The sequence below is a fragment of the Grus americana genome, chromosome 24 (genome assembly GCF_028858705.1).
Source record: "Grus americana isolate bGruAme1 chromosome 24, bGruAme1.mat, whole genome shotgun sequence".
NCBI classification, from domain to species: domain Eukaryota; kingdom Metazoa; phylum Chordata; class Aves; order Gruiformes; family Gruidae; genus Grus; species Grus americana.
In genome coordinates, this window is record NC_072875.1 from 6921324 (window position 1) to 6944700 (window position 23377).

Here is a 23377-nt window from a genome sequence, read left to right on the forward strand (position 1 = left end):
CCGTTAATCCCTACGAAGCTACTCCTCCAAAACACTGCGGGCAGACCCCCGGCCCGGCGCACCCCACGCTGCCGGGTGGGCTCCCTCACCGCGGGGCGGCTGAAGAGAGGCTCGGGCGGGGGGGTTAGAGCGGACCGGTCACCCCCCACACACACACGGTAGGAGGGGGGGATAAACCCAGCCGTCCAGGGGCGCAATACCGACTCTCCGGGAACGGGGCGGGGGTGCGCGACGGCGCCTCAGCGCGGCGGTTGGCCGGGCTCTGAGGGAGGGAGGGAGGGAGGGAGGGAGGGAGCGACCGTTAACGGCTCGCGTGCCCGCCCCAGCCGCGTGCCGGCCCCGCGCGCAAGAGCCCCGCTCTGCAACCCTGCTTATTCACCGCTGCGGTGGTGAACCCCGCCGGCGTTGGGGGTGACAGAAAAAAGCGCGGGGTTCAGGGTTTTCGAGGTACCACCTGCCAACGCTCCGAGCACAACCTCCTCCCGCAACTTCTCCACCCCCAAAGGGCTAGAGATGCTTTTTCCCCACGCGTGACAAGCCTGCAGCAGAGGAGACTCCTTTGGCCTGTGCACAGGGCTTTGCAGCGGCAGGGAAGGTAACACAGATCCAGCGTTGGGCTTTACAGCTCCAGGAGACAGAAAGTTAAGGAAAAGCCAAAGCAAATAACAAGTTTGCAGCAGTTCCTGGAAAGGAAGAAGCAAGCTCTTGTGCTGAAATAGCTGCACATCAAACTGCCAGAATCCCTGGGTTATTCCTTCTCCTTCAGCAGCTACAACTTACAATAAGAAATACAGATCTTCATCCTCTTCTGCCTTCTCCTAGATAAGGAGCAGCTAGGTCCCCTCCTCTAAGAAAACCTCCCCTGACCAAGAAACCCTTTGTTTGCTGCAGCCATTTATACTGGTTGAAGCAGCTGCTCCGCTGCAGTCAGCCCTGGTCGTCACTACACACCTGCTCGCACAGCATCTCACTACGGGCAGCTCATTCCCCACTGCGGATCTGCAAGGTTGAAGGATATTGCTGTGGTGGCCTAGAACTGCTTTTCTTTCTTGTCTTTCTTTTTGTAGGTTTAGCATCGGGGTCTGTTCGCTACTCTTGGAGCCTGAAGAGTTGAATTTTGCCAAGGATCTCTTATTCTCTTCTGGTATAACAGAAGAATCGGAGCTTTACATGCACAGATTTCTACCTCTGTATATGAAAAAAATCACACCTCACAAGCTAAATTATATGTTATGTGTCATTCTTTGTATGACCTTAGTCGAGATCTCTTAATTCTTTTCTAATACGACAGAAAAGTCTGAGTTTAATTTGCAACAAGTTCTGCTTTTACAGATGAAAATCATAATATATATTATGCTAGGTATTGTGCAAAAGTATACAAACAGGGTCTTTGAAGTGAATTTATAAACCACAGCCCCTGATGTGTCTCTAGACCACAGCTCTAATTAACACCAAATGCAGCAACACCCAGTCTGGTGTGGGAGAACCTACTTGGTTAGGAAGCGGGCTGAAGTCTAACACACTAATTTCACAGGGGTCATTAAAAATATTGTATCAGCACAGCAGCCTGTAAAAAAATCTATTATTGTAATAGTATAATAAAGAGAATTATTCTGGCTCCTTTAACCCAGAATTTACAGAGTGATGGCTCTTTTCTTCTGACAGTAGGGGTGGGAAGCAGCAGCTGTGTTCATCGGTGTTTTTATGACAAAGTTTCAGGCATAGTCATTTACTGTCTTTGTGAACAGTAAGAACCCACATGAAATATTACCGGCTAAGACCAGCTTCACATCAAATATTTGCACCAACCGAAGTTATGGCAAATTTCCCACGTAGTTAACAACTCACTAGGACTGGAATATGCTTGTTGGGCGGTAGTATGAGAAATACTTCCTTCTCTTTACTAATGGGAAGGTCTTAGCACGGGGAAATCCCTCTCCCTTGCCATAGAATTCGGTGCGTGTTAGAAATCCACAGTTGTTTGGAAATTCATCGTCAGGGTTGAAATACAATTCTTCGGTATGTAAAAGCAGTAAGCCATTCGTGTATACAGAGGATGGGTTCTGGCACACGAGGATTATGGATAGGAGTAATCTCAGAAGCTTTACACTAGAAGGATTTGGCATCTCCTAATTTAGCGCAGCTAACGAGCGCGTAAGCTGGGAGATCCACCCTCTAGGCTCGTGATTTAGTGGGGATAAAGAGCCTTCTTCAAAATATAGTTGAAAACAGGTTCTAAACGTGATGTCTGTAATTATGCAGTAAGAATACCTTCATGTTCTCCCTTTCTCTGATACGCAGGCACTGAGGCAAGTACATCTCAAATAGAAAGAAACTGTCACAGAAATCCCAGCTAAAGGAGCTGGAGCTCAGAGACTGTAAAGCCATCGCCAATTCTACTTAATATACAATGTAAAACTAATTCTAGTTTAGCATATTTAAGCTAGATCCTCTGCAGTGTTTGAACTTGGGAAGTGGAACAGAAATATTGGGTGAATACTAGATCCCTAGAAATGAATAGCTAAGTTACCACTGATTTCAATGGGAGATGGGTTTCCTGGTGAGGTTTGAATTCTGAACTTCAACACAGAGATTTTCTGCTATCCCTGTTGACTCTCAGCTCACAACCATGTGATCGCAACCAGCTGTTTGGTAAACTTTCTGATTTAACCCTGAAATACTTGAATTCCATGTGCCTTGTCCTCCTGGGAAAAGCAAAAAGTAGCATTAGTACTGTCAAATTCCTTGTTTATTTTCACAGAATCATAGAATCGTTTAGGTTGGAAAAGACTTTTAAGATCATCAAGTCCAACTGTTAACCTAGCACTGCCAAGTTCTCTCGGTGTGTCGCAGAAATTTGGTCTGGGAGGGGGGATCTCCCTGCTCTCACCCCTTGAGCTCCCAACATGGCAGTCAGGCTGATACTGTGGGGTACAAATGGGCCGCTCCGCTCTGTATGTTATTTCTTGCGCTTTACCTCAGGAATTTAAACTATTAAGATCTTATGAAAACGCTACAAGGTGCCTGGGAAGTGCCGCGCCAGTCTGAGGCTGTCTGGCACGCTGGCGTGAGATCTCTTTACTCCAAGATCTCCTTATTCCACGGGACTGCAGCCTGCGGTGGGTGGCAAACTGTGTCTAAACCTAAATGTTAGCAAATACAAGCAAAGATTAATATCAGCAAGTACCCTGAAGAGAAGGACAAAGAGAGGCTGAAAGGACCTGAGCTGTGGATGCTGCTGATCACCTTTCAGATACTGCGAGTTGGACAGCCAGAAATAGATTCTTCTTAAATCGTTGGTTGTTTTCAAAAGCCTTTTTTTCCCAAGGATCCTGCTGGCCAAATTTTGCTATCAAAGACATCTTTGCACTCTGATAACCTTCAGATTCTGCCTTTAGACATTTTTGTGCAATCTCAGTCTTCAGATTTTCCTATTACTGGCAACTGGGCAGGCACGCCGTATCAAAAGAAAATACTTGATATTTCTATTGACGATGCATAGCCAGAATGAATCTGGATTGCACTAAAGTGAAAAACATTAGAGACAAGCAAAAAAACACTCACTCTTATGACTAAATTGAGGAACTATGGTTGAACACACAAAGGGAACAGCCCTGTGGTGGTTGAACACACTAATGTCGCTCATTTTCAGAGCCCAGGCTTGCTAATCAAGCTGGTGAAAGCTATTGTACTAGAAACTCAGGAACAAAAGGCTGTGTGTGGAGGAAGGAAATGGTGTTACTTGTGCAGTTATGTATTTCTAAGGGTTTATCAAATCGACAGAAAGATCAAGCTATCTCTCAGGACCACCGTGTGTCTGCAAAAATACAGGAAGTGCCTTTGCCTGACCTTTATACACAATCAGAAGATTCCTTGGCAGCGCTTGTTTTTGCAGCCTCTTACTCCATCTCAGGAATGCTTTGGAGCACTGGCTTTCCCTGGGGTTTGGGGATAGGTGAGAAACATGAGCAGGCGGGCTGGTAATACATACAGCATTGCACATATACATTCTGTCAATGATTTCTTGAGTACCCTAAAGAGCAAACAGATGGAGACGTCTATTAGGTTGGAGACGGCTCTCGCAGGGAGGCTGCGTGTCCTGGCGCTCAGCACGGTGCTGTGACCCCGTCACTGGGGCACCGGGCAAGGGTCTGCTCCCAGCTCTGCCACCGTCCTCGTGCGAGACACTTCACCTCCTCGAGCTTTGGCTGCTCTACCACTTTCTCTCTCTCTCTCTCTCTCCATGGACAAAAGATGGAGCCTAGGTTTCTGATTTAGACACTTCAATAACTAAATTAGGTCTGATAAACACAGGCTCCAGAGACACAAATCGAGAGCAATATTCTTTTACAGTGATAAGGATTATGATTGCCGCTACTGTGGAGCGGCTTTGGTTTCCTTTTTTAGCTAAATTTAATGTAGAGGCAAATCTCATGCTTTATCTGCAGGTATGAGAGGGGAGGGAGAGAGTGGGACAATATGATGCCTTACAGAAGAAAACCACCATTTATTTTGTCACATTTTTATACATCATCCTCTTCATACAACAGTTTCATTGTAACACAATACATTTTTTTTTTAAAAAAAAAAGATTACTTGCAAAATTATATATATTTTCATATCCAAATAGTACATTGCATATATATAGTAGCAAAAGCCCCATTTCCATGGGTAATTTCTTCATACTTAAATTTTGCGATTATTGCAGTAACGTTACTTATAAACATCCTGAAAGCACTAAGACCTAAACTGATTAGCTTGATCTTATTTTTCCATTTTGTTAAATAATGGCATCAGTGCTTGTGTTTAAAGTTATGAGCAGACTATAATGTTCTGGTTTTGGGCTCTCATCCTGCAATCAGATGCACATGGACCAAATCCTGCACCCACGCAGAGTCCCAGAGGTTATGTCTAGACTAGATATTTGTGATCCTGTTAATTGGTTGCCAGTTAATACAAGTTAGCTAATAGGTTGTACATGTAAGTCTCACCCCCCTATAGACATCTGTTCTAAAACGCAAATGCTTGTGGTTTACCCTTCTGTTTATGGCACCAAACCGCCATTTGTGGATCATCAAATTAACATGTGCAAAATTAAAGAGAGATGGCTGAGAATTTTTGCATGTTTAAATGAAAACCCCTAGCGAAAGTTTTTCGAAAAGATGTCAAGAGAAGTATTCGATAATTTTCTCTAGGAAGTGGCTAAGATCTTTCCAAGGTTCAAGATTTTGGGGAAAAATAATCACAAAATATTTAAATAGTTGCTTTAAAATGCTGGTGCATGTTTTCAATCAGCTTCAATGCAAACATGTTAGCTAAGTGGAGTTAATTTGCAGACAACTATGACAGGCAAATACAAGAAAAAACTCTACTCTAGACAAACCCAGGGAAATCTGGAAGAATTCTGGCTACTTTGGGGGTCAATTATGGATCCAATTGCAGGACCAAGGCTATCTCCAGCAGATACATTACTCATGTCTTATTTTTAAATTTTTTTAGCAAAAAGTACAAAGCTACAGCCCAAATGTACAGATTGAAAAAGATGTACAAATTACATTAAAAAAAAAACAAAAACAACCCACAAACAACTGAGCTGATAGTAAAAAAACAAACCTGCATTTGTGACCGAGGTCAACTCGTTTTATTTAATCTTTCTTTTAAAACTGTGAGATATAGGGAAAAATAACTCTGCATAATTTATACAGTAATTTGCCTTCTGATTTGTTGACCACTTTGGATGACGGTCTGACAAACGCACAGCGTTCGCGAATCGGTAGCATTTAGCGATCTCTAAGACTCTGGCAGAGCTCAGGGGCCTGCTGTCATTTCTTTTACTTCACGTTTGCTTTCAAGGAATGTCTGTGCTTGACATTAGGTTACTTTTTGTTCTGGTTTCTGATGTTTCAGGAGTTAATACACAGTTTAATGAAGTTGTACACTCTAGAAAAAGTCCCTTCAATGCCCTTTACTTCTTAAAATATACATGTACATATATATATATGAATATATATATATATTTAATTTCCAGTTGGGTGAAAATCCTCATCTGCCTTAAAGCTAAGATTCCAGTTGCGGTCCCCTGCAGCCCAGCGTCCTCCGTTTAATGGTCAAATTGCCTAACCTCTCCACAGCGAGAAAAAAAACCCATGTAGTCATCTTTTCCTATGACACAGAGTTGGATCTATGTCTTGTCAAAAGCCTTTGAATCCTTAAAAACTTCTCTCATCAGAAAGCTAATAACCATCCCAGGTAATGGAGAGCAATCTTCATACTCAATTCCTACAGAGGATATAAGCGTGAAAAACCAAAGAAAATGCAGAGTACTGGCCCAAAGAAGCATCCATCTCTCAGTTCAAGACACAAGAGGCAAAGTTACAAAAGTAAGAGGTTTGATCCAGGAATAACCAATATCCAGTTTTAATTCTTCCCCAGAAAGGCCACAATTATCCATTAAGGGTTCCCCCAAAAACCATAAAAATCCCAGAAGTAAAGAAAAAGTCCAACCAGACTGATAAAGGCCACTTGAAGATAAAAGCATCTAGTAATAGCTGCCCAAGTGTGGTGATACATGGGCGTTGGGATGGCGAGGGACATTGGGGTTTGGATAAATGCTTCCTGCAGGGGAGGTCCAATAAGGTGAGGCTGCTCCAAAGAAACTGGATGATGTGACAGGCATAGAAGAAGGGTGCGGGGGTACAAAGTTCACCTTCTGCTGATGAGCATGGTAAGACGGCATGTAGGAGAGATCTGATGGATACTTGTACATTGACGATTCAGTGGGATGAGGCTGAAGAGCCTGGGCAATGCCATGAAAGTCAAATTTGTAGGCATACCTTTTGCCATGCACTTTGGTCATAATGTTCTTATCATAGTAGTATCGGAGGGCTCGGCTCAGCTTGTCATAATTCATGTTGGGCTTGCTTTTGCGTTCTCCCCAGCGCCGTGCCACTTCATCAGGGTCCGTCATCTTGAATTCCCCATTGGTCCCTTCCCATGTGATACAGTTGGCGTTGGAACTGTCCGACAGCAACTCGAGGAGGAACTGCCACAGTTGGATCTGCCCACTCCCTGCGAGAAGCAAAGAGGAAAGGAAATGACATTGTGTTTCCTGCTTAAAAGCAAAGACAAAGGCAGGAAACAGAAGGACTATCTCGATCTTTACTGGGAACTGCTCCTTCAAGCCTTAGAAATTCTTACGTAGGAATGGATAAACTGTTCCCAGCAAACAAGTTAGTCAACCCTTTGTTCTGTTCATGAGTTTGAGGTCAGATTAGATTTCATAATGGTCGCCTTTGGCCTTAAGATCTTTGGGCTATTCATAAACAGGCTTTTTCCCGAGCATACTGTTCTGCAAAATTTTTCATTGAATAGTTAACACAGTATATTTCAGCTCCCAATTGCTTGCTGTTTACCATGGATATTGTTTTGGATACTGACAGTTTTCTTTCCAGTTGGTGATCTGAGTGATTATTTCTTCCCCAGACTAGATGACTCCTAGTTTTATTTGGTGTGGTTATACTAATAGTAAAGAGCTTTATGAGGATGTTTCCTTACAAGCATTCAACGTAGACAATGTAGACATTTGATGGCTCTCACAGCAGACCCCAGTGGTAGGGGACAACACCTACTCATCCAGTACAGACTGGAGCAGTAGATCGGAAGGAGAGCTAACCCCTTTGATAATGGTGGTCTGAAATTTAAAGATGAGCTCACCTGGATTGGCAAGACGGCTACTAGTGGGCCCCAGGATTTGATAGGGATCTAAAAAGAAAAACACCCAACAAAAGCTATTTTAAAAAATGTTTCATCAAAAAGAAACAAGAACTCATTATTGTTTATTCTAGAAACCAGTTCAAATTTTCCCTTTCTTTCTTTACTCATACTGACTCTCCTCCTAGGGCCTGAAACAGACTCGATGTGTTCCTTATTTCTTTTTTAGCAAACTACCACCAATTATTTATGGAATCCAAAATGGCACAGTGGTTCTGGCATTGGTTTCAGACTTGTCTGCTTTCAAAGACTGTAATCTCTTTGGAGATACCCTACACTTATGTGTCATCTAGAAAACATGAAACGTGAAAAAAGAAGTGTGGGATAGTAAAGCAGTAACAAATCAGGAGGACATATATTTCTCCTAATAAAAAGACCTGGAGAGCAGAAGAGATTTTCAAATTCACTTGTTAGCTGTCCAGCTTGCTTCCCTCTGAGGTCAATGAAATGTTCACCCAACTCTCCCTTACTGAAGCAAGCACAGCGTTAAACAAATGGGAGTATTGGGAGTTTTGTCACTGGCTCCAATGAGGCTGGGTGTTTCTTGAAAACCCCACAATGCATTTATTAGGAATGAATTCCTTCCCTTTTTGTGGGGCCTCCTCAGCCCTAATCTCTACACTTCTCCTTTGCTTCTCTCCGGTTTTGGTGATTTGGATCTATAGCATTTGCTCGTGGATTGAATCGATGCCAAAAGAACCAACCCCCTAAAAAAAAAAAGGGGATAGAAAGCAGCTGTGCAAAGCAGAGAAGGTGGTATTTAGCTTTTCACAGGCCCCTTGGGAAACTAGCAGGAAACACTACTGCTTGCTGCCCAACAGGATTTGCTTTTCTTATTTGGTTTTCTTTGACGCAGGGGAAGCCCTGTTGATTCTGTTTGGAGATACTTCCATTGAACATCCCTGCAGCAGAGGTGAAGAGGTAACGAGCAGACGCTCCACCGCTGCAGCATAAACAGCTCCCTGCCCCTAACTGCTTTGTGACCTATTGCATGGCGTGTCACCATGCTTCAAAGGAGGTGCAACTGATGCTAGGCACTGCTAGGCTCAGCTGAAACAAGGATGTTGCTTTTGAATGGGGAAGGACAATGCAGTAAAATAGAAACCGTTTGCAACAATTGCTGTCACTGATCAGTCACAGTTGACTCATTATACTGACACTTCCCTGTAAGGCTCTGCCTCTTTGTCCTGTGCCCACAGTTGGTGCTGCTTGACACATTTAGTACAAGTCTAATTACTTAGCAAATGCAGCAAGGACAAAATTATCAGTTACCTGGCTGGGGCCGTTGCTGTTCTGTTGTCTTATTCACATTTTGCGTCCCTGCAACAGGAAGGCCTGCAAGGACAGGGAAAGATTTTATACGTACTAGAACAGAAGAGGAGTGAACAGAAAACAAGACATGTACAAGATACCTTGAACAGGAATAATAGCGATCAGGATGGGAAAAGTTTTCTAATCGTAAGAACTGATATTTTTGAAATTGCACTATAAAAGCAAGAGAATTTACTAGAAATTAAAAATGTCACTGTAAAATGAAAATATGCAGATGAGGCAAGAAAAAATATTATGTCTTTTCTCGTCACTTAGCTTCCATTCTAGTTTACATCCATCTTTTGAACGGAAAATTGGATATTTTAAAATGTATAAATTCTGACCTTCTTCCATGTTGGAACTTTTTTCAATATTTTTTGGAAATGAGAATTCTTTTTTTAAACCAACCTTTTTATGCCAAAAAGTTTTGGTTTTATCAAATCAAACATTTTGTTGAAAATGTCATGGCCATTTCCATAAATCACTTCAACATTAACATCTGTTCCTCCTCTTCATATCATTTCTCGTAACGGAAAACTATAACTCAAAAGAACAGTCTTCACATTTAGAGTGCGCGTAATTCAGAAAGCTGCAAAGCAAAGGAATTATAACCTGACAGCCACGTTCTGCCACATTTATTTGCACCCGGTAGTATCTTGTTGAGAGTCAAATGTGTCCATCTTGCACTGCTGCACAGGAAAATGCCCCAGTAGTGGAAGCAGGGGAGAGCGTGGCTCGGTATCAGCTGGTTAATTAGCTAGAATACAGTCTTTAGGACCAGGGAACTGATATTTCTAACGAGACATCACCCACAGCGTACTGTGAATTCAAGGACAGACACTATAAAACCAGGAAGAAACAAGAACGGTTGCCTGAGCAGGGCTCATGCAGTAGGGGCCCCATCTGCCTACTAGGCTTTGTGTAGAATCTTACTTTCTGAAAAGTAGTAAGAAACTCTCAGAATCTGCCCAAGCTGTCTCTGTCTGTCCCTAAAAAAAATGACACTGGACTACAGGCAGGTGGTTAGCGTGGAGTCTATGTTTGTATGGAGGATCTGCTCCTGGCCCCTTCACAAAACCCTGGAAGTATTAGAGGTTCAATAATAAAAGTATTTGTGCCAATTTCTATTTCTTTTCATAACTTAATTCTAGCTCTTATCTTACTGACTATCCCCAAACTTCCGCTGTTCTGATGCTCGTAAGACAAACCAGCCATGCCCGTCTTCTCCCACAGTCTCATTTTGATCTTCCGTTGCAGAATTTGTGGTTCCCAGGGGGACAACTTACTTTTGGTGAGGCCAGAATTCATATTACTGCCCCATCCCGTTTTCCTGACTCCATCATAGGAGGGATCTAATGACAAAAGACAACAGGCACGCAGGGGTTGAGATCAACTCTTCCCCAAAAAAAAACCCTTGTGTCCAACTGCCTTGGTATTATGCAGATCTATTATTTTTCCTCTCCTGTGCTCCTGTGGCCCCCTCACAAAGGCAACAGAGTGTAAATATAGCGGTTGGGACTAACTGTTGGGCAATCCTCAAGCCTGACACATTCTGATCCCGAAGTATAGTCATTGCACTCTACGGAATTTAGAGTGCGACTCATCCCATCCAAAAGGAGAACCCCTTTCTCTTATCCCAAGATGACAGAAGGCAGAAAAGGAGGATGAGATGAAACCTTTTGTTATTTCACCAAAAATAAATGGCGACTTTAAAACCCAGGGAGGCCAAGGACTTGACATGCACAATAAGGAAGCTATTTTAAGGATGAGGAAAGGAGGAAAAGCATCCTCTCAAGTGAAATTCCAAATGCCCCTCCGGCCACACCGCTGGAAAGGAGTGGGCACTGCCCCAAGCCCTGTTGGGCTGCACAGCGCAGCGGGGCTGCACAGCTCCCTGCGGAAACGTCCCAGGCACTTGCACATTCCTCCCGGCGCTGGGAAAGCCGCTGCAGCTTTGAAATTACAGCCTTCTAGTTATTGGCATGAAAAGGAAAACAGAGAAGGGACGGGAGAGGGAAGGGGAGGGGAAGAGAGGGAGGGACAGAGGAGGAGGGAAGAGAGTGGAATGGGGGAAACAGCTCATGTAATCTGCCTGTTTTTATTTTTATTTTACTTATTTGTTTTTTCCCTTTTTACTAGAAACCGCAAACCCCACTGCAAATAGATCAGACTGAAAAACAAACCACTACGGTTTCAGCCTGGTACAAAGAGTGCGATGGGACATTTCTGAGAGGGGAGGGGGCGGCAGCCCCAGCCACGCTGTCCCCAGAAAAGACCCCTGTCCCCACTCCCATGGCCGGGCAAGGGTGGCAAGGGCTGGAAACTGGCTCGCAGCCTGGTCCTGCCGGGGAACTTTATCCCCAAGCTCAGTTCTCAGCAGCTGTCATTGTTTTAAATAATCTGCTGTTTGCACGGGCGGTTATTTTCCTTGCTGGAAACCCGTCGTGCAAATCCTAACTTCATCTGAGTGCACCCGGAGCTTGGGCTGCTGTGCTATCAGTGACTGAAATCAGGAGAGCAGAGATGAGGTCTGAAGTAACCGCTGGCTTTTCCCATGTCCTCTTTGCAGCCAGTCTCTGACTTTCATTTCTCCCCTGGGATATCCTTCAGAAGTATTACAACTAGAGCTATTAAAGCAATGTTTTGGGAAATATTTTGAAAAAAACAGAAGAGTTCTGCATTGAGAGAGAAAGACAAAACCTCAGAAATTTCCACCAATCGAGATGCTAATGTACAGTTTGGTTAGCTCAATCAGAAACAGTTTGCCATTATGGAATTTTAATGGAAATGCCACTCACATGGTGATCCTGCTATAAAGAAAGGTAGCCATTCGTTTTCCAACAGAAAAATTCTTTTCAAATTGGGAAAAATATTCCTTTCCAAAAAATAGCAGAACTCATTGGAAATTTTTAATTTTCTCTGATTGTTTTGGGTCAGATAATTGACCAGAGTGAATCAACTTCTACACATGGGTTGGTTGATTCAGATGCATCAGCATGTTTTGAGTAAACAAATAGGCCATCATCTGGATAGATGATCATCCTCCTCCTCTTCCTCCAGATGGAGAAACTTCATCACGGAGGAGGAGCCTGCTTTGCTCACAGTGTCACAGAAAGAGTGTAAAATGCATCTCCTGAGGGTTATTTTAACCAAAAAAAAAAATGACACTGTTACAATCAGATGTGCTGATCAGCCTGTATTGCTGTGGCTCCTTGGGCTTTACAGGATCAAGGCTGGGTTGTGCAGATAAGTTTGGCTAAGTCTGGTCAAAATTATCATTCAAAACCTCTCTGAATGGGTTTCCTTGTAGTGTACATTTTAGGATGTAAAGCAACAGCTTGGAAGGATGGTGTGCATGTTTAATCCAGGTTTAGCATACCTCAGATGTGTCCCTTTGCTTCAGTTTCCCCTATATAGTACGGATTGTAGAGTAAAGTGTGGGCATATATAGGGACAGCTACGCTTGTGTTGTTAGGATGAGGCTTTGCTCCGAGTGTGATTTTACAATGGTAAGAAGGATTAAAAATGATAGTTAGCTATACAGGCATTGCTATTGAAACGTGTTCGCTCAGCTTGTGCAAGTTTCCAACTCTTTTTCTCCCTCTCAAAAAAAAAAAAAAAAAGTCCAAATCCACTAAGCTATTTTTGTTTTGTTTTCACAAAAATCCGTGCAACGTGAAAGAACCACACCAGCCCTCCCGGCTTCCAAGCCCAGACTCTAAAGCTGAATGTGTTTAAAACAAAATGGAAAAGGCAGAGCCAGGGAACCTATCCAGAGACTCGAGTTTCTGCAAAAACAATATCGTTCCCAGGACCTGACGCCCAGTGGCTCGAAGAGATCCTACAGAACTCCAGCCAGACGGTTAGTTACAGGGAGAGTCTTATCTGTCATTAAAACCACTTGGATTTTACACCAAAACTTGCCGCGCTATGGAAATTCAATTAAAAGACTTGGACCGAGGTCCTCTTCTGGTGTAAATCAGCAAATAGCTACAGTGAAGTTAGGGGCAAATTTATACCAGCTAAGGATCAGGTCCCCAAGTCTGTTTTAGACTTAAAAGGCCCAGTGGAGCAACAGTCCTATGACAAATGTGTGTTCAATACAAAATGGAATTAAAGAGCAGAAAATAAATCATAGATGCTTTCAAGAAATGTCATTCTGCAGCTGTCTGGTTTATGTCCAGAAATTCCCCAGAATGAATGCATACTCTATTATGAGTAAGGTAAAGGATATTAATAATGCTTTGCACTTTCACAGCACCTTTCAACTAAGGATCTCACAGCTTTGCAAACATTCACACTCACAGCGCGCCTGGGAAGAAGGTTAAATATAATTTTATTTATTTACATGCATAAATGCACTTTCCTCAGGCTTTAGCTGCCTTTTCCAGATGAAGCGGCTTTCCCAGAAATCAGCCTGTGTGGAACACTGTGTAGCATTACTCTCTGGACCTTGGTCTATACTTTCTCACCTCAAATCTCCCTCGGCTCCTACCTCACCACCCTCTGTGCCATTTCAGAGTTCTCATCCTCTGCTGTGTGACTCCCCTTTCAAAGTCTGTTGGTTCCTCGGGAATTAGGTGTAAATCAGCAATAACACAGTAGTGAAGGAGCCTGCTAGGCTACGCAGAAGGCTGAGAAAAGGCTTAGAACATGGCAAAATTAGCAAGATCAAGTCTGGGCATTAGGCAGGCTGTCCTGTAAAGTTCAAGAGATGAGCTAAATCATCCAAACCTCTGCAGTTTCTTCTTGTCAGACTGTCTGGTGCAACAAAGAAAGGGCTTGATGGGGGGAAGAAACTGAGAAGTGTGTCCTCTGGTTGAGATTGTGGGACATGGAGGAGGAGGAGGGCTGCCCGACGTGCTCTGTAAGCGTAGGAGGTATGGCATTGCAGTCCGGAAGATAAGGCAGGCTCCACTGAACCGCCAGCCCACCTTTACAGACACCCCCCGCCTCTCATCTCACAGCTTGAGTGCTGCTTCGCTCCTGTACCACATACCTCTGGATGATATTTAGCATAAACAGACTAACAGGCTCAAATATTGCTGGGGGCAGATGGACAGACACGCACAGACTCACTTCCCTAGGAAACCGGACTTAAAATCCCCAAGCAAATTTCCACACCACAGCGAAGACCATCCCAGATGCCTAGCGGTCCTTTCAGCTTCAACGCAGTCCAATGAACAAGCCATTAGGGAATCTGTGTTTAAGATATGATGTATTAGAGAGCAAACGCTCTCTGATAAGCTTTAAAAAGTTCTTAAAAGTTTTAAAAAATAATGGTGGTTTATAAATCTGAGAGCTTGGGGCAGAGGGGAGAAGCAAGGCAGGGGGGATTTCAAATGAACAATAGGCTCACAGTCCCTGTGCTTCCTGAGCTGCTCGGTAAGTGCTGACAGCCCCTTCATCCTGCTCTCTCCCTAGGAGCTTTTTCAGTCAAACCAGATCCAGGCACTATTTTGTGCTACCAGCCTTGATAAGGCTTTCCAGGATGGGCACTGGGCCGGTAATATCCTCATTTTTCAGGCCTTTTTGTTGTAGGATGGATACAGTGGGGCTGGGTCATTTCTGGACTAAATGCTTTACAGGCACTATAGGGGAATCTTATTTGAAATGCTGTCTATGCTGGAACAGTGCTCTTAATTGCAAGCAGGGCTTGGAAGGAATAGCATGGCGTATTTACCGTATTCATGGCATCACTGGCAGCAGCGACAGCTCTTTTCCAGCCAGGCACTGTCTGCTTTATGAACTGCTGGGGCCTCTGACCAAGTCTGACTTGCTGACACAGATGAATAATAACAACAGTAATAACTGCAGCCATTTAGCCATCGTCCAGTGGATTCCTTACCACAGCATCTTGGGGTGCTTTACAAAAAAAAGTCGGATGACCCCAGTTCACATGACGGGAAAAAAAGCCCAAACCTGAAATACAGAAGGAACTGTTCCTGAATATCCTCGTTTATTTGGTTAGGGAGCACAGTCACTGTATTTCCAGACAGGACTTGGCCTTTCAGATTTCAATGAAGCAAATCAGGGGAAGGAGAAGGCTGCAAATTTGAAGCGGGCTATGGGATCCACAGGATTCTCCACGCAGAACAGAGTCTGGTTTTTGCAATGAGTCGTTCTGATTCAGTAGGAAGAAAGGATCCAGGCTTGGTGGCTGGAATTTAAATTAGCTTCTCTAAATGGGGAAAGCAGAACCAGGTGTCCTAGGGGATCCAGACTTGTGATTAACCTAAGTGGTCACTTGGGGTCTGTTTTGCAGCAACTGCTTTATAGGGAGAGAGAGAGAAAGGAGGGCACAGGACCTCACCACTTTTCCTCCCAAAGTGAGGTTGTGTGTGGTGGCACTATTCTGGTATCTTGGAAGAGTCCCAATGTAGGCGCATGGGAACAAAAAACATTACTGCTGCAAACCAAACATGTAAGCAAGGTCTGCCAAGCTGCTGAGCATCCAGCCCTCACACTCCCGTCATTTAACCTCCTGGAGATCACATTGAAGAGGTGGGGTTGTGCTTAAAGCCAGTTGGAGAGAAGAAACCTAGACTGTGGGTTTCTGGAGGGTCAAGGAAGCCAAAACCACCTCCAACTCCTCCTAGAAACATTAGACGCATTGTTTTAAATGATGGCAGCAAACATAAAGGTTGTAGAGTCTGTAAGGTTCTTCCCAGGCCCACTCTGGCTCCAAGTATATGTACTAAATGCTCAATACACACGGTGCAAAACCTTACGATGTCAGCAGCAAGAGTTTTTCTCAGCAGAAAACTGTGAAGGCTCTGGATGCTATCGTTTGAACTAGAACCAGAAAGCAGAGTATGAGGAGTCCTCTGGCCTTTTCAAATGGCTACAAGAAGTGACTCGTGCAAGTTGGCAATTAGCTTCCTGTAACATTTAGGCCTACGGCACACGACCAGGTACGAGTTACACGTGTGTCATAACTGTGTAGACTGAGGCCTCAAAACTCACCCACAGTATCATTTGTTTTGCAGTGGATTACTTTTCAATTTGCTATTTCTGCTAATTAAAACCATTATCACTTAGCACATATGCCATATGTCACGCTGTATGTCATTCACGGCCAGTATTACTATGGCTGTTCTCATGAACATGTTCTCATGAACATTCCTACAGGAAAGATGGTGAGGGACTGTCTATCAGGGAGTGTAGTGACAGGACAAGGGGTAATGGGTTTAAGCTGAAGGAGGGTCGATTTAGATTAGATGTTAGAAAGAAATTCTTTACTGTGAGGGTGCTGAGGCACTGGAACAGGTTGCCCAGAGAAGTTGTGGATGCCCCTTCCCTGGAAGTGTTTAAGACCAGGTTGGATGAGGCTTTGGGCAACGTGGTCTAGCGGAGGGTGTCCCTGCCCGCAGCAGGGGGGTTGGAACTAGGTGATCTTTAAGATCCCTTCCAACCCAAACCATTGTATGATTCTATGATTTCGTAAGACTTTCCAGAGCCTTCCAGCACCAAACTCATTTAGTTCTGCTTCAAGACCACAATGTCCCACTCCTTGTGCTAAAGAATCACCATGATGGATGGTGATGATATGTGGAATTAAGTCATTCTAAGTCTCTCCACTAAGAGGAAGCAACTAGCTGAGTGTGGTATAATTGCAAAATAACTTCTATTCTACATTATCAGACTACTTGATTATTTCACAATTAGAAAAAAAAAAATTATCAAACATCTTTACATTGCTATTAACCTGTTTTACAGATACACTGGCATGGAGACCAAAGTCCAGGCTTGGAACAACATTGGGTTTTGACCTGAAGTCAACTCAAACCAAGAGAGAAGGGACTGTCTGCTGGATTTACGTAAGAAATCTGTTGCAGAGCATGGACAGGTTGGGGAATCTCTGCAAGCGGCTGAGAGCCCAGTTATGCATTGAATGAATGAATAAACATTTCCGATCTAACTCCTATTCTAGATCCAGTGTTGGATGAAAGTACTGTGGCTGAAGCCCACTTATTTCCAGTGTCGCACAGGGATCTGGAGCTTAACATAGTGCGTGCACAGAACTAGGATTCAGGATTTTCAAATGGGACTCCTTCAGCTTAGAGTAGTCCCTGCTGAAGCAGGTCACTGCAGCTTGAGCTCTGTGATCCCTCTCCCTTGTCAGACTTGGCCTGGCAGGGGGGGACATGAAGGAGCTCCTACACACTGCAGCTCTAGAGCCTGGGGCTCTGCTCCCCTGCTTAGAGGAGGGATCTGGCCTCCAAACTTTGGAGTCACTCCCTGTTTGCTTTGAGCCATAGGCGACAGCCCCCAGTTGTGCGAGTGTGGCTAGAAAAACATCCCAGAGCCGTGCAGCGGTGGAACTTCCTGATTCACGTCTGAGTTACCCTGTGCAACACTTACAAAGACACATTATGAAGAAAAGGAGGAAGTAATGAGAATTTTTTTGTTGTTGTTGCTTTTTTTAATAGCAGCAGCAGAAGTCCCAATGCACAGTGCATGAAGACTGAAGTATGTGTCCTAAGAATCCCTCCCAGAGCCAGCTTTGAAAAGCAGTCACTCTCCAGTCAACGTACACGTTAACTGAGCTACACAGGGCTGCAGACATGAGCAGCCACATGCAGACAGGCATGCTACCGAGCAAAAACACAATCGCATATGCTGAAAGGCGCGTTTCTGAGCACGCTTCGCACACGTATATAAGCATTCATCCAAAACACACATACGAGCGTGTACAAATATGCAAGCAGCACTGTGCAGACACAGAAGCGCATGGAGGGGGGGGAAAAACAAACAGCTAACCTGCTTGCAGTATGCACTTACTGAAAAATACACAAATGCAGAAGTAAAGAAAAAGAAACGCATATTCACAGAGAAAAAAGCTAGACGCAGCAAGACATACACAAGAGAAAAGGGAAGGCATGCACGCGCACACATCGCAGCTAGAATCTTTTACAGCATTTGCCCATTTAACTCATTATCAGGAAACAAATTTACTTTTGTCTGAGGAAATGGCCCAAGCGCTTCCAAGAGCTGTTCACGGGAGGGACTGCACCCCAGCAAACGTGTAACCCACACACACATGTGCAATAACATTGCTTGCAGTGCACCCTAGGCAAAAAAATAATAGCTCTTTTGCTGGGAGAAAAGGAAGGATAATGGTTACTTAGAAAGTGCTCCAGACAAGCTGTCAGGTTGAATTCAGAGAACTGGAGTCTACTCTGGGACAGCGCTGGCTCAGGGAGATCCCTTGTGAGTTGGGTTTCCTGCCTGCTACAGCTTAAAGACAACGATTCTTTGTTTCCAGTTTTTCTGGTGAAAAAACACACGCCTGCCTCCGAAGAGGGTCAGGGAGAAAGCAGACAAAACACTAACTCTGGAATTTCAAAGGAAAACAATTAAAAAAAAAAAAAGAAAGAAAAAAAGAAAAAAATCCAAGAGCACTAGCTACTGTCTCTCCTGAAATCATAAATCCCTGGTTTGGCCGCACAGGCGCAATAAAAGAAGCACCAAAAAAGCCTCCTCTTTTCCAGCTACAGAGCTAAAAATGGGATATTTCATCACCAGGCACACAAATATCATCGACAAATGTTTTAGTCTGTACAGACAATTAAGAGGGCATAAAGCTGCAACTGCTTTTTCTCTGACACCACCAAGACTGGAGGGTTTATAACCTTTGCTGTGAACAAGGGGCCTTACTGACACTCAAAAGAAGGGTTTACTGAAACTGGTCAGTATTTTTCACATGACAACCTTTTAGACCTGAAAAACGGCCTTTTCAAGAGAAGAATTTTATGCAGGAATTTGAGATTATTTTCCTGTGGGAACCCTGCTTATGCAACCATGCTGCCTGTCGTCTCCTTGCCCCTCTCTTCCCAGTCCCCAAAAACTTTTGAACCTGTCGCCCAAAATTGTCACTGAATTTGACAAGCAGGAGAGATGAGTTTTAAAGAGTTCCTAACAATTTAAAGAAAACTGCTGGGGAAAGAGGAGAGAGACTGCGGACCTGACGGCGAGAAAAACAGCTGCATGGACTCATATTTTGTACCAGGGAATCTGCGTGAGAGAGATTTTATTAATGCTCCAACAGGGAGCATTAATAAATTAATCTGAACAAAACATACAAGCAAACACACCTTATACCCAAACATCCTTATTGTTCACACAAACGTTTCTATAATGGAAACAGAAACATGGGATAGCCACAGACTAAATCCTTAAAATTCATCTCCTACATCCATATTCATGGATTCACATACAAATTTCTTCCCTCTTTGAAAATGCAGGTACCACATCATTTTTGCCTGTGTTCCACTTGAACTTAGGTTGGATTTATGCAACTTTGGGCTAGTGCTGGTTTAGCACCATTCTAAGCTAACTATATTGCCTTAGGCTGAGCCTGACGTACACAGATGACAGTGCCGGAGGATAAAGACCCGTGCTGAATCCAGCCTTTTAACCAAGATCATACATAACCTGTATCCACTAAATTCTCAGGTATGATGCATGGGTGTAGCCTTTATCAGCCAAACCTTCCTTTATCCCACTTTGCCACCTCACTGCACAAACACCCACTGCACTGCGCAGCAGCACATACTGCAAAGCACCACTTATACCACACCAGATACTCCTACGTGCCTGTTTAGACATGTAATTTTGCACATCAACACGTCATGATTCTGCCTCTTTGGAAACTGCCAGCTTTATCCTGCTTGGGTTCAAATCCTGCGCAGCGTTTAGGCTTGTGTATTAAACACGCGAGTTATGCAGACCCCAACATACTTAAAAGTAAGCATGGACTTTAAAAATGTGTTGGATTGAGGCCAGAATGCTCACAACCGTACGGGATGTAGCCCTTTGGCCTCCTAAATGTTGTTGTATGTGAATATACCTTCCATTTCCCTGTGGAAACCTACTTAAATGACACCATTCCGAAGGCAAGCAATTTAAAATCTCCATGGACTTGGGCAGATAATGTGGTCTCAGATTCTTCTCCCATGTCTCCGGTACCTACAGTAGGTCAGTCATTGCTCCAAACAGTCACGGAAAATGAAACAGACCATCTCTCCAGTGGAGCACTGGGAGTGGGACACAAATCTTTCCATTCAGCAATGAGAGAGCAACCTCATTTCATTTTCCAGAAAATTGTTCTCTAGCCAAAAAATACTGGTGATTTTCATTAGAGCAATTTATTTCTCAAAGGCAGCTGAAGACAATTTGTACCAATGATGCTAAATACTGTACTTTTGAGCGTTTATGAGGCTGAGAAGCAAAGAAGCTCAGGCAACGAGAGTCCTTCGAACACTACAAGGTTTCTACCTGTCTGATCCGAGAACAAAACGCAAATGCTTTCCACACCAGCTGTATAAGTTTATAGTATCCGTTTCTGCCATGAAAGTAGTTTAACTCTCCTAAAGCAGCACTACAGGTTCCTCTGTATGCAGAGCTGGCATTGCAGAAGAGAAGTGAGAGGGCAGAAAATAGAAGGGAAAAAGGGAGCAAAGCCTGCAGCTGCAACCAGCCAAGGCAGTTCTGTCTCCAGAGCCACGGCACAAAACCCAGTCTTGGCCAGCTTGGGCCACAAGTCAAGAGGTGCCCTGTGCTCCTGGGTGACACCGTCCTTGCTGTGGCTACAGAACGTGCCCTGCTATGTCAGTAACAAGTTCAGGAGAGAGCGGAGCCATATGCTGCATCTGAAACATCTGCATCCCTCTGTGTTGCAGCCATACCTTTTTCTTGCCCTGTAGGTTCTTTTTTTACAGCATGTGCATGGAATACACTGTATAAAGCATAGTCTAAGCATATGCAAAGAGTATGCATTTCTCCATGGAATTTGCACAAGCGTTACCTTTGTGATCTTAGAGAACGTGCAAGAAAAATTACAGGAGGAGTGAAGAAAATAGTATTTTTTTCCTGTCTCTGACATGTATTGTGCTATTTCATCACCTCCTCCTGCTTGCAAATCCTCAAGGGAAGGTGGTTAGATAAATTTGTTTGTCTGTTTTTATTCACAGGCACAGAGAGAAGAAGTATTTGCAGGATTAGTAGATTCAAAATGCATTAACATAAAGAAAAATGTTTCGTCATGTGAGAAGTTACAGAGACAAGAAAACACCTATTAAAAAAATAATTTTTAACCTGAAATTCCTTTTCCAAAAGAATATCATCCTCTTGAAGCAAGCCCATTAAAAAGCCTTAAAATGAAGCAAGGAAAATCCTGTTGTCTAACAGACTACACTGAGGCCAAAGAATTCCACGTCCAGTTTTATGTCCATCACGAGTTTCTTCTGTGATATTAGACAAGACACTTCACACTGCTCCCCCAATTCCTTATCTGTCAGCCTGTCATGTTCACGTGTCTCTTATCCTGCCGTCTTATCTCTCGAGTAGTATTTGGAGCATCAATCAGTTACAGTACGTTGAAATGGGTATCCGAGAACAGTATTCAGACATCAAACGAACGCAGAGGAAATGTATGCATTGCAGGAAGAAATGGAAGAGGAATAGATGAGATTTCAACATTTCTATGCTAGTTCTTAATTTTTATTTGACTGTCCCATGGGGGTGTTTAGTCCTTTATTGACACATGATGAAAGTACCATGTAAAGTAAAAACGCCTAGCTGACAGAAATCAAATGCAAACTTCTGTCAGCTGCACTAAAGAAACACACTTGGGGGCAGTAAAAATGGAGCGGGAGGAACATTTTTTTCCCTCAAATTTCTTTCTGCCTGAGTGACTGTAGGCCCAACTTGCAAAGATAAAGGGTATAAAAAAAATCAGAGGAGTGCAATTTTACACAGAGCATTTCTCTTTAATACAAAAAATCGCAGCTTTCTTCCCTTTATTTTTAGCAACCACCTGGCCTGAGACAGAAGGAGCAGAGTCTTGGATGTGCGTGTATGTTTATGGGGGAAATTGTGTAGGAACACACGCGGGTGCGTCTGCTTTAGTCAAATAGGAGCAAGCCTAGCTTTTATTAATTTTAAATAGATGACTGTTAGCGTCAAAGCAGTCAGTCACAGAAAAGCCTGAATGGCTTTGTCTCTGTAATCTACCATGGTTTATCAAGTAATGCCTGTCTCACAGAGAACAGTGTGGCAGGGAACAGACAGCTCAAGTGGATAGTTACATGCTGGACAAAAGAAGCTGCTGTAAAAACCAGCACTGATATTGTGTCCAGGGTCCAAGACAGATGTTGGAGATGAAATGCAGCATGGTGCAAGGAGAAAGAAGTGCTGGCTCTAAGAGCAGCACTAGTCAATGAAGCAGCCAGACACACCATGCAGAAGCTTGCGAAATGTGTGATCTCAGTTTGCTGTAGCCTTTCAGTGAAATGGGGTTTTTGTCTCTCTCTCTCCAGCTGCTTAAATAAAAGACTTTCTGGCTTTCTCCACTATTCTTTGAAATGCAAACTTGTGGCTCATCAATGAAGCCACCTTCTCCTGAAAAGCACAGAAATGTTTATATAGGAGTTGAGGAAACTGTCTAAAAAAGAGAGCAGGCTGCTTCTAGGTGGGTTATCTCATACGGCAGATGTGAGATTTCACACTTTTCCCGGAAGCTTTTCAAATAGAGGAGCTGAACACAGTTCAGTGAACAAAACCAATGTTCCTGCAGTTACACAAAGGGAAAGGAAGACCAAACTCAAGGCTCCCAGTCCTACACAGCAAGTTATAGAGCACAGGACCAGATTTTTGCTTTTTAACACTCTGTTTGGCCTTCAGGAATTCAACTGTCTGACTGTGACTTACTGTCTTATGCAGGTAAGGGATGTGCATCATACCCATCATGCCAACTCTCACAATTTTATCTGACTGAGAATCCAGTTTTTCATTAAAAATAAGAAAAAAGGAATAGGCCTGTAACTGCAGAAGGAAACCTGAAAAACCCTGTCTGAAGGATATACGAACAACTCAAAAGCCTGAAGGAGCCCCAAGTACGAAATTAACTTTTAAACTTCAAGGTGTCTAAGCCCCATCTACATGATCAGAATTTCTATTAGATTAAAAAATTGGAGTTATTTGAAGAAGAAAGTCAAAATGTTCCAAAATGAAAGTGTCAAAAAAATACACTTGGTCTTCTTTGCTGGTTGACACTAGCTGACAGATTCATGAATGGTTTCGGCAGACCTGAGAAGCCTTTATTCAGTAATGGAATTTATGGTGGGAAAATTTTATCTTTTCAACTATGAACTCATTCGGAGAGAAATAGTGTCTCAGCCCTTGCTATATATCTGAGATTTCAAACTGTTTCACATAAAGAACAGAAAATGTGCCATCAGTTCATCAGCTCAGTGATGCACAAGTGTGAAAATGACAGACATTTTATGCCACG

The 23377-nt window shown here is 43.5% G+C and overlaps 1 protein-coding gene across 5 annotated transcripts in view; it reads right to left on the reverse strand.

The window, feature by feature from the left end:
- Positions 1 to 4464: 4464 nt before the first annotated feature.
- FLI1 (Fli-1 proto-oncogene, ETS transcription factor) overlaps positions 4465 to 23377 on the reverse strand; it is an 88531-nt gene continuing 69618 nt past the window's right edge. For all 5 annotated transcript variants that reach the window (XM_054802902.1, XM_054802904.1, XM_054802901.1 and 2 more), the window contains 3 exons: positions 9043 to 9105; positions 7714 to 7761; positions 4465 to 7068 (listed from right to left, as the gene is read on the reverse strand). In XM_054802902.1, the coding sequence (XP_054658877.1) occupies positions 6539 to 7068; positions 7714 to 7761; positions 9043 to 9105 (641 nt within the window). In that variant the 3' untranslated portion in view covers positions 4465 to 6538. The remainder of the gene's footprint in view (positions 7069 to 7713; positions 7762 to 9042; positions 9106 to 23377) is intronic.